The 12163-nt window shown below is 40.4% G+C and overlaps 1 protein-coding gene across 1 annotated transcript; it reads left to right on the top strand.

The window, feature by feature from the left end:
* On the top strand, positions 2818-11563 carry LOC8069125 (KH domain-containing protein SPIN1). The gene is made up of 7 exons (XM_002459528.2): positions 2818-2991; positions 3125-3213; positions 3936-4087; positions 4444-4563; positions 4651-4767; positions 6320-6463; positions 10934-11563. Exons 1-7 carry the CDS (start codon positions 2912-2914, stop codon positions 11075-11077), a joined length of 846 nt encoding a protein of 281 aa, XP_002459573.1. The 5' UTR covers positions 2818-2911; the 3' UTR covers positions 11078-11563.

A 12163-nucleotide genomic window follows, 5' to 3' on the forward strand; every position in this document is an offset into this window, starting at 1 on the left:
TCCAATAAGTATAAAATTTTTACTACAACTCAAGCATAGAATAATTAGTCCACATATATAAATTTCATCACAGTTGGACCATAGAAACTGTAGTTATAATTATTCTAATTAGTTACAAAAAAGCATAGATTTAAAGCTGTAACAAAAATTTTGTACTAAAGCATACTGTATTATGTATTCAATGTATAGATCTACTCATCTGAAGTTCAATAAAATTGAATTTTTTATTTTATAATTTTTATATGATTTACTATGATTTTTCAAAAAACAACCGAAATAAATAAAAAGAAAAGGATAAAACCACTTTCAAAACCAAGTTGGGGATGTAATTTGCATAGTTTAAAAAGTTAAGGAACATATTTTGTGTGGTTTTAGAGTTCAAAGATAAAAAAACAGATTTTTGAAAAAGTTGAAAGATTAAAGTCCATGCTCATATGGTGCTATGGGCTAGATGGGCCAACCAGCCGAGGTACTTCTTCGGTGGAATTCCTTTTTGGGCCCTTCAAATCAAAGTATTCCAAGGTCAAGGGTCCAAAGCTCATCTGTGATTCTTTTTATGTGTTTTCTTGTTTTTTTTTTCTTTTGGCGATGATTTGCTGATGTGCTACCTCACCGCTAATGACTAGCACGTGCTTTAGCTGCTATTGGATGTAAACTACCTAGTAAGTGCAAAATGTCCAAGGATGATGTATCTCAGGAAGTTGAGGATTTGGTGACCAGTAATTTAGCTGGGTCTGATTGAGTAATATAAAGTACGAAAGCTTAAAAAAAGGCATTTTCAGAGCTACGAATGAAAAAAAAAATTAGAGCAAGATGCATGATGTGACAACCTTAAATGACACCGGTACAAAATTGATCTTTTCTGATGCTAACTTTTTAATATCGGTTTCATAATTAATGTATAGACGCTAGTAGAAATAACTATGAGCCCAGGCTATGTATTTTACTTGTTGTTTTCTTAAGTCTACCACCAGTAAAATTATATGATTTTTACTAGCATTAGCGTTAAGAAAATGATCAACAAAAACATATTAACATAGACGGTTTTCTTAACCTAGCGCCACTACAAAAAATAAATTAATTTTTTTGAACTTTCCAAATGATCTGATACATGATCTAAACAAAAGTTGTCATATTCGAAATGATCTACAACTTTGTAGTTGATTGCTTCTTTATTTGGAAACATTAGGGTTTCAAAACTATGTTTTAAGATTTTTAATTCATATTTTTCCTGAATTTCTCGAATGGCCTCAGATGGAAAAAAATGATAAGAATCAAAGTTGTAGATTTTAACGAGATCTAAACCTTTGAAGTTGAAACTTTTTCATATGAATTCTTTTAGGGCTTCAAATATCGATTCAAAAATCTAGCGGAGTCAATACTAGGGGATTGTTTTCCGTTGTTAAGTTACAAGTGACTTTAGGGTATAGTGGTAAAGGGTGTATCGCACGAGGCGTGATATTTTGTGAGTTTGATTTCTTGAACAATTTAATGCAACTTTCGCGTGGTTGTCTAGTGTGTTTACTATTTTAGCCTGATTTGCAATTTATGAAATATGAAGAAGTCCATTAGTGTAAATCGATTTATAGTGGCAGTCTCTCCTTAAGAAAAGTGTCGGTGTAAATATTTATAGTGGCAGTTCTTAGGAGACGCCTCCAAAGCTTACTGTTTTTCAGTGGTCTTTCACACTGGCGGTTGGTAAAAATGCCAATAGAAATATTTGAAGGATCGATAGTACTAATGTTCTAAGGATAGATACGGATGTCGAGAAATCCACATCCGATATCTATATCCGTTTTAGTTTAGTGTAAATACGGATATTCATATCCGTATCCGATTAAATATGGATGTTAAATGGATGTATCTGTATTCATTTCCGAAGATTATTCCTTATTCGATACCAGGTCCAAATTCAATAAAAATATGAAATATATGATATTATATGTATCCGCAAAGTACAATTTATTTTGAGACCATCTAAATCTTATAGTTATAATTAATGGACTATGTAAATAGCAATAATTTCAATAACAAATAATATGTACTCCCTCCGTACTAAGAAATGAAGTCGTTTTGGATAAGTCTTGGGTCAAACATTGGAAATATAAAATTTGAATAACTTTTAAGTTGTTGAGTTTGGAAATATGAAAACCATATAAATAGATTTGTCTTGAAAAATGCTTTTATAAAAATATACATATATCACTTTTCGATAAATATTTTTATAAAAACAAGAATTCAAAGTTATACTTTGAAGACTACGCCGCTGTCCAAAACAACTTTATTTTTAAGTATGAAGAGAGTATCATTTTTAAAAGTTATTTATGACTAATGTAATCTTAACATTATTAAATATATATAAATCTTATTAGTATTTATTTTATTTATATACTTATAAAATTTATTTTTATATATTTAAATTCAATAATTAATATACATTATCTGTAACTATCTTTGTATCTTATATATTTAGTTATAGAAATATTGATTAAAATATTTTATTTTTGGTAGTTGTCTTCATCCACAATGTTATATAGCTGTATTCTAAAAAATCTCTTCATCTATAACGATTTTATTATATCGAGGTATCTTAACTGGGCCGGCCTTTGGCTACTCCAGTCTCCAGCAGCCCAGAGCTTGTTCCTGTACTCCATCTGATCAGTCTCCCTTTATGCAGCAGCACCCACAGAAACAGGGTGCAAAACCTTTTCTACCACACCCCCACCACCATTTCTCTTGTGTTGTGGTCTGGGAGTGGGTCCCCCACCCCAACCTCTCTCTCTCCTCTCTCTCTCTCTCTATCATCACCCTCCTTCCACTAGTAGGGAGGAAAAGGAAAAAACCCTCTCTATCTCCCCCTCTCTCTTTCTTTCCCAGCTCTCTCTCTCTCCCTCTCCACCCGGCCGCCACCATGTCAGGCCTGTACAGCCAGGGCTTCTCCCCTGCAAGAACCCTCTCCCCCCAGATTAGGAGCAACCCCGACGCTGACAGGTACTGATTTCTCACCCGGATTGCTTGCTACCGACTCTTGATCCGACGATTGCTTCCTTCCCTTCTCCCCGCCGCGATTGATTGGTTTGGTGCGCTGTGCTGACGGTACCGTCCCTGCTTCCTTCCTCCGCAGCCAGTACTTGGCCGAGCTTCTCGCGGAGCATCAGAAGCTGGGGCCCTTCATGCAGGTGCTGCCCATATGCAGCCGGTTGCTCAACCAAGGTGAGATCTTTTTTTTTTGTTTTGATCCCTCGCTTGCTCACTGTTGCTTGCCGATTGGTGGCAAATCTTGTGCGTTTGCCCCTCGGAGGGGATTCCTCTGCAATCGGGAGTGGGGAATCGCCCGGATTCAATGCTCGGGTGGCTGCCGATCTTTTTCTGCAGCTTTTGTTTATGCTGGTTGGGGGGATAGTAGAGTTGCAAAGCCGCCGTCTTGATCTTTTTTGGCTGGCATAGAGCGATCCCGTTAGTCTTACTGTCCCTGTTTCGCGATTGGGTCCTCCTTTAGGTAATAGAGTGGATTGTCTTGCTACCGGGTTTGGTAATGAGTTCTTAGTTAATGCTAGTTGATCCACCATCAGTGATCAAGATGGCTGAAAACGGCATAGAGTCCATTGATCAGGGAAGTTTATGTAGGGGATGCAATCAATTGTTCATTCCATCCTTGTGGCTTGCATTGTGCAGAGTAGAGTTATGACTTAGTTGGACTGCATTGCATATTGATTATTATCTTGTTTAATAAAAATAGTATATTGTTTCCATTTGAGGAAATCATCTATAGGACTACACACGCTACTATCTATAGCCTATTGTTTGGCATGTTTCTTATTCTTTTTTAAGCGTGCTGCTATTATGGCACCCTATGTTAAAACAGTTTATTATTTCTTCTTTTCTGACTACTAACTCTGCTGATTTTCTTTTCTTCTGTCATTTGTGTCATGTAGAAATCATGCGGGTATCAAGCATGGTTCATGACCATGGATTTAGTGATCTTGACAGGCGCCGGTTTAGAAGCCCTAGTCCTATGTCTTCACCAATTGTTCGGCCTAATCTACATGGCAATGGATTTGGTCCTTGGAATGGGATGCACCAAGAGGTAGGTGTATATTTAATTGCTGAAATAAACTTTCTTTTTTAACATGTTCTAATCCCTTCAGTAACCTTTGTTTGTTATGCTATATTTTCATTGTTTTTGGATTTCTAATTCTTGCAACATTCTGATGACGGATGAAACCATGAAGGCTATGACGCTCTATAGAATGTAATAAAAAAAACCAAGCCCCGTAAATCCACTCCCACAGGGAGTCCACCCGGGCCTGCTGGGTGCTACTAAGGCACTACAGCCACTAGGCTGCAGACCCGTATTGTTATAATGTTCTGTAGTGAAGATACTTTGAGTCCTAGAGGGTGTGTCTGTGTCATATATAGTAATGTCTACTTTTAATATAACAGAGATTGGGCCTTCCTCCTCCTGGAACAAGTATGGATTGGCAAGGAGCACCACCAAGTCCTGGCTCTTATATTGTCAAGAAGATCGTACGCTTGGAAGTTCCTGTCGACTCTTACCCTAATGTACTGCCTCCCGCAACCTGTGCAGTTTATCCTTTAGCAATGAATGACATTTCTTTTCTAACATCTTCTATTTTAAATTTTCTATAGTTCAACTTTGTGGGGCGCATTCTAGGCCCAAGGGGTAATTCTCTAAAGCGAGTCGAAGCATCAACTGGCTGCCGTGTTTTTATTAGAGGAAAGGGTTCCATCAAAGACACAGAAAAGGTAACCAAAATATTATTTTGCTTAATCACACCACACTTATGTTTCTGTACTTATGTTATCTTAAATTTAGCAAGGTTTTATAGCTAGATAGGTGAAGGAGTTCCTCTGTTAATGTATTGTCTGTCAAGAAACTCTATGAGCTGCATGCCACTTCAAATTTCTTGGTTGACTTCCAGTATTAACATTGTTCAACTAGTCTTTCTTTTGTCATTTCTGCAATAGACTAGGCATCAGCATTCACGATCAGAAAACGGGAGCCAAGCCTTTTTTTCCTTATTTTGATCAGAAAACATGAACCAAGCCTTTTTTTTCCGTTGACTAACTCAAACAGTATAAGGACAAACATAATTCTGGACTAACATTTGGATAAAATAAATAAATGAATGCTTACTTAGGCATCAGTTGCTATTTATTAGATTAGATCTTGTTGTCTTGGGACAGAGTTACAGAATGTCCTGCTCAAGATCCAGATCCCCCATGCCCATCGGACCCTGAGAAAGAGCAGCATTGTGATGACTAAGGGCAGTAGGCCACTTACCTTAGGCAAATAATTTTAGGAGGAATTCTGCCATTTTTGCACTACTTGTTCCTTTCTGTATCCTTCAGACGAAGCATCATTAGTTTGTCCATTTTTGTTTATGGCACAAATTCGAACCAAGGAGTGCTTCAATTCTGTGCTTATTTTTTTCTCGCTGTCACTAGATCAAAATAGCTATGACATAGAGCTTCAAAACAAAAACTATGGGTTGCCTAATTTTTTTCTTAGAAGTAAGCCACGCCAAACAGGGCTGATCCTAGATACACAGCTGGACTCTCCCCACTTCTAACTTTTGGCTCTCCCTATCAATAGCAGCAGAAGCGCTGAAAAAGAATCGGTGTTTGGGTGCCTTTTTTTTCTTCCTTAGATTAGAAACTGGAGATAAGCTGTGCCAAACAGGGCCAATCCTAGATACATCTGTATTGTGAATATCCAGTAACCCTACTAATGGTGCAGATATTTTCGGTCAGTATCCAAGCGCAGATATTCAATGTTTGACACCATATCCAAATCTAGATAATCAGAATCATACCTGATGTCAATATCCATTCATATCTTATCCAACACAGCAACACTATCCGACAATATCCTTAACCAAATCTGAATTCGAGAAAAAAATGACTATTTGAATTCGTATCCATAGGTATCCATTCGTATCTGATCCATGTGCCCCTCTAGCTACTAGAGCCCTCTACTGAAGGTGGCTTGAAGAATCACATGTATTTGTTGTTAGTTTTGCTCGCTATGCCATGACCTAGACTTTGGTAACTTGTCAAATAGTAACATTTGGTTATTCCTTATGGTCAGATATGTTTAATTACCCATGTGAAGTTTCAGCACTGTTTTGTTGTGTTTTCTTCTTGTTATGGATTGTGGATATGTTTTGGGATTCAGTCTGACCTCTTTAACCTGTTCCCGTTACACCATTATTACAGCAATCAAGAAGTCATATTTACCCTTCTTGTCATTTTCTTCTGCTTAACTCTGCAAGGGTGCTTTTTTTTTTTACTTCAGGAGGAGAAGCTTAAAGGAAAACCTGGCTATGAACATCTGAATGAGCCACTGCATATATTGATCGAGGCTGAGTTACCAGCAAATGTCATTGATACAAGACTGAGACAGGCACAAGAAGTTATGGAAGAATTGCTAAAGCCGGTGGTAAGTTCTTCTAGTGTACAGTAAACTATACTGAGACACTTCTATGTCAATTGGTCAATGCTGTGGAATGATTACATGATCCATGTATCAAATATAATAATATACTGGGACATTCTTCTGTCAATGTGTATTGGTTCTAGAAAAGTTTTTGCATATAACAGGCGCATAAGGAGTAGACGCCTCGGTTCCGCATGCATGCACGCGAGTTTTCCAGAGGAAATAACCCCGCGTGCATGCAGTCCATTTATCGATTGCAAGTCATTTACTTCTCCTTCCCAACAGCCAGATGCACGCATACTTAACTTGCCCTCAGTCATACTGCTTCCCTTTCATACAGCCAGCTCTCGCTTTCATCTGTAGAGGAAGTGTCACTCTCAGACGCTGTTATGGGGATGGTATTTGGGAGATAACTAGGCCTTATGCTTTGCCAAGAGCTTGAGAGATTGAGGGGGACTAGAATTGTTTCTTCATAATTGATTGCTTGGTTATATCAATAGAGTCTACAGATATTTATGTCCCTTCTACTTCACCTCTTTTGCTAAATAACCTATCTGGGACTAATAGAAATTGTAAATAAAAAGATAACTAAACTTATAAAGATAACTGGGCTGAACTTTCAGCCCATGGGCCCTGGCAGCCTGTTGGCTGCCCATGACATCTCCCCCTCCCTTGAGGACCAGCTCGTCCTCGAGCTGCAGTGATAGTGGTCGAGGAAGGTGCCGAGAGCATCCTGGATCCCATGGGAAGAGACGAGCAGCTAGTTGGTCGCCCTGGAGGTCGTTGTGGCCTGAGCCCCTTGAACCAGAGAAGGCTGCCACTGCTGGAAGCTCTTGCTGCTGGAAGCTCTTGCCTGAGCCCCTTGCTGGAGTGGTCGGCGCGACGACAAGGGTGGGCGGCGGCGGCGGCAGGTGGAGATGATGAGGCTGCGGCGCGACGATAGTGGTGATGGGGGTGCGGCGGCGGCTGGAGGATCCGGCTAATGGAAGAGGATCGCTGGACTCTAGATACCAGATGTTATGAACGTGGTGGATATTTTGAAGATAACTAGGTCTTATGCTTAGCCAAGAGCTTGAGAGATTGAGGGGGACTAGAATTGTTTCTTCATAATTGATTGCTTGGTTATATCAATAGAGTCTACAGATATTTATGTCCCTTCTACTTCACCTCTTTTGCTAAATAACCTATCTGGGACTAATAGAAATTGCAAATACAAAGATAACTAAACTTATAAAGATAACTGGGCCGAACTTTCAGCCCATGGGCCCTGGCAGCCTGTTGGCTGCCCATGACAGACGCACTTCCATCTCTGCCCATCACTTCCATTACGGCATCGCTCAACCCCTCGCTGCCACCAGCAATAGACTTGGCCACCTCGCTGGAGTTCCTTCGTGGCCTTGATTGGGTGCCATGAGGATGCGCTCGTGGCCGAGATCAACAAAGTGGTTGTCGCAGCCGAGATCGACGACAGTTGCCGGGGACGAGATCAACGAAGCAGTTACCAGGGCCGAAACCAGCGACAGTAAAGATGCATTAGACCATGACGAGTGGCGCCGTCGTCGCGGCATTGGGATTCTGTGCTCTCGCTGTGGTCTCATACACACGGGGAGTATATGTTAGGAGCTTGGATCTATGGCTTCAAGGAGTTTGACTGCTAGATAATTTTCCCTAACATCAATGATCTAAAGATGGACAGTGACACCATATTGCTCCCTCAGCACATATGGATGACCGAGAGTGCTGCTCATATTCTAGACTCAACCAATGTAGGCTATAAGCAAGATTAGTTGTTGCTCATATTCCAGACTCCTCAATGGCATCCCAATCGGTCAGACTGTCATTGAAGTCCAATCTGGCTTTGGTTCTTGGTTGAGATCGAATCCTAACTGTGCCATGGATTGGAGAGGAGAGGTGAGCATAAGACTTGTGCATGGAAGATGGAAATATACAGAGAGCCATGGTGGATTCAAAATTTGGGGTCGCAAGAGTTTGCGCAGCATGAGCTTTGAATCTTTTCATTACCGACGTTCCTGTGGAACCGAAATTGAGTCGTACGCGGGAGATAGTAGAAGACCAAACGATTTGCCGAAAATACGATTGTTGGCACGGCGTGGGCATTGCAGGAGAGCTGGAGCACGTGCAAGCATGGCCAGATTTCCTGGCATGCAGAGCGTCGTGGATGGTTGGAACATCGCGCATGCAGCATGCAAGATTAATTAGCGCGGCCAGGAGTTAATAAGATTTAGATGGAAATTTGGATTCCTTAGTCTTGGTGAAAACTTCTTAGATGCCTCTCATATGAGAATGGAGGGAGTATTACATACTAATGGTGTCAAGCTTTGCATTACTTAGTATCTAGTGACTTCTTTTTTTTTTTGAAAGTAAAGGCAGGAGCTCTGCCGCTCAGTTAAGAAGGAAATAGAGTTTTATGTACAAGCAACCATGGTACCAAAAAAACCAGTCATAGGACCAACTCAAACACCGGCCAAAGGGCCAACACACAGAAGCCACCGCTCATGCGCTTGTTTTTTTTTGCCCGCACTACACATGGCTCTATGCCTCTGAACAATATCTTCCTTGGCTAGATAGGCGACCTGTTCCGACATTTTGTGTTCGTTTTCGAAATTCTCTTATTCCTTTCCTTCCACAGGTTCCACACAACGTAAATGAGCACTCCATTAAATGTCCGGTGTTCTTGCTTTGGCACCTTGCTTGTCACATCCTCCCACCAAGTGGCCAGGCACTGGGTTGGGACAGTTGCACATCAAAGTTTTCCCAAGATAACACCTGGCTCCAGAGGGCTTTAGCGAAGGGGCATAGTAAAGATAGATGCAATCCTGTCTCTAAAGGTCCATTGCACGAGACGCAGTTCTCGTGATGTGGCCACCCTCTCCTTTGCAAGTTATCTGTCGTGAGGATTTTGTCGTGCATTAGTACCCAGGCATGTATCTTGCATTTATTTTCCGCCCTTGCTTTCCAAATGAGATCAGCCTGGAACTTGCAGTGTAAACCTTGGAACTGTATGGTATGCCGAACGTGTGGAGTAGTTTCCATCAACTGTCCATCTCCAAACTATGGAGTCCTGCACATCGGGCATGAGCTGCACTTCCTGAATCCTGAACCAGAGGGCAACGAATTCTTGTATCTGAACAGATGTTGTGATTCGCATCCTGAGGGAGCTGATCCAATTACCATTTTGTAGTTTCTGGCAAACCGTCCTGTTCTTTTGGCTCGCTAGCTCGAAAAGATGGGGCGCTAGGTATCTTGGAGCTTCACCATCTAGCCAATTGTGATGCCAGAAGCATGCCTTGTTACCATTCCCAATTGTTGTCGTTATTGAAGCGTTGAAGAGCAAATGGTCTAGGTCATTGTGTGGCAGTGTCATCCTTACCCAAGGTTTTGAGTCATGAACCCACTCCTGCCACAACCAACGTAGGCACAAGGTTCTTCCAAATTTTTCCAAGTTTGGCACCCCCAACCCTCCCAAACCTTTTGGCATGCAGACTGTTGGCCAATTTACCAAGCAATGCCCTCCGTTGGCATTCTCATCACCTTTCCACAGGAATGATCTTCTAATTTTGTCAATTTGCTTTCTTGCCCATACCGCCAGAGGGAACATGGTGAGGTGATAGGTAAGTCATCGAGGATAGCACTGAGGTGACCAAAGCAAGTCTGCCCGCTCTGTTGAGCATTCTAGCTTTCCATCCAGGTAGCCTCTGCCCAATGCGTTCAATGAGTATCTAGTGACTTCTAGCAGCTAACATGTACAACATGTACCCTGTATTATTCTGTCTTGTCTAACTATGGAAACTGAAGTCAACAACAAAAGGAAATGTATATACTAAAACTGGAAAGTTTGTAGTATGCTATTCAATTGCAACTTTATGAAACTATGATGCGTTCATACTTTTGCCTAATATATCGTTAACTGCATGTAAATCATGAATTTCCCTGAAGTAAAAGTAAAATGGCATTTTGGGGTGTGTGTACCTATTACTTTTAAAACATTATATCTAGCTGTGTCTTTGTGCATGTAGATTGGACATACAAAGGTTCATAGGTAAGTTTGTCTCAAAGGATACTATAGTATTATAATGTTGAAAGGTTAAGATACATTGTCATTCTCGACAATACCACCTCTTTGTCAGTGACTTATGGCAGTATTAATTGTTTCTGTAGAGAAGATATATGTGTTGTCATTTACTTGCAAGTAGTGGCCAGAGAAGAAACTGTATACTGAACTCTGAATATCATTAGCTTTGGCCTGTTGTGGCTAAGAGCAATTTTTTTTCACTCAATGTTTCTGTAAAGTGTTTTTCACTTCGCAGTCACTTCTCAGTCATTGTATGCATATATTGAATTTTTTGTTATATTTTCTTCTCTAACTTAGAAATTCTGTAGAATTAGGAGTGTCTTTAAGTTTCCGAGCACGCCTTAAGCCCAGAACTCAATTTTTGCGTTCCTTTGATGTAGGAAGAGTCACAAGATTTCTACAAGAGGCAACAGCTGAGGGAATTGGCTATGCTAAACTCAACTCTGAGAGAAGATAGCCCTCATCCTGGAAGTGTCTCCCCTTTCAGTAACGGTGGCATGAAACGCGCGAAACCAAGCCAGTAGAGAAGCTTTTGGCTCTCTGCTCTTCAGTCGTTCATGGTGCAGCACCAGCAAGGTGCCCTTGAACTTGCGCTGTCCGTGTCGTGGGTGCTTGTGTAAGAAAAGGTATGCATTTGCTGCTGGACAGGTAGTCTGGTGCCAAGTGTGTCGTCTCCTTGAGATGAGGAGAAATCGATGGCTGTTGAACTGTCTCGATCTTTGGTGGATCCAGCCATGCTGTTGTAACTTGTAAGGTGATGAACATTCGTTTTATTCGTTATTGACTGTTAACCCTAAGTAGATCATGATGCTGAGGATAGGTGGTTTCAGGGGAGACTAGTTATGCCTGATAGTGTGAGCTGGTTCGTTTAGGTGTTTAATTAGCTTGTATTATTCACATTACATTGTGGAGTTGCAACATCACAGATGATGACGCACTCTGCTCTCTATGATAGTTTGATGACAACTTTGAATGAACCATGTGAATTCAGAATGTTAGTACTTAGTGAATCGATGGGGTGTTTATATAACGTGTATTTTCAAATGAACTGCCTGCTAAATTATATTTTAATTACTCCCTGAATATACTAATTTTTTTAGAGTTATTATAAGTTGAACCTTTTAATTTTTTTAATTTATAGAAAAGAGTCAAGATTTATGACACCAAACCATATTTTTATAACATGGTGTGACAAATATTTATATTTTTATAAATTCGATCAAACATAAAAATATTGACTTAATAAACATGGTATCACAAATATTTATATTTTTGCGGAATTCTCCCTTGTTCGATAGAGAATTGGTGAGGATTGAGGAAAGAATGAACTACGACTCTTAATCCCCTCTAATCCCCATGGAAAATGATGGATCCAAAGAAGTCGTGGGTGTAACTTGATGAGAGCTTGGATTTGTTGAGACTTGAGAAAAATCTCTAAGACGACACCCAATTATGAAACGGTAGAATCAATTGGCATATCTGGTCTAATTAAAACCTGCCCAAGGCTGGCTGATGCTGTTAGAACTGTAGGATCGTTCTAGGAGTAAACCAGTGGGTAAACCTTTCTCTATTCGGGATAAACAAGTGTCGCAGTACTAGATCTATAAGAT

Source organism: Sorghum bicolor, chromosome 2 (genome assembly GCF_000003195.3).
Source record: "Sorghum bicolor cultivar BTx623 chromosome 2, Sorghum_bicolor_NCBIv3, whole genome shotgun sequence".
In the NCBI taxonomy this organism is placed as follows: domain Eukaryota; kingdom Viridiplantae; phylum Streptophyta; class Magnoliopsida; order Poales; family Poaceae; genus Sorghum; species Sorghum bicolor.

Bases quoted from the DNA above. Each gene is read 5' to 3' on its own strand.
- LOC8069125 (XM_002459528.2), top strand. From the start codon at position 2,912: ATGTCAGGCCTGTACAGCCAGGGCTTCTCCCCTGCAAGAACCCTCTCC. The intron at 3,214-3,935 runs GTGAGATCTTTT...TGTGTCATGTAG, and splicing joins CAGCCGGTTGCTCAACCAAG to AAATCATGCGGGTATCAAGC. The intron at 4,768-6,319 runs GTAACCAAAATA...TTTTTACTTCAG, and splicing joins CCATCAAAGACACAGAAAAG to GAGGAGAAGCTTAAAGGAAA.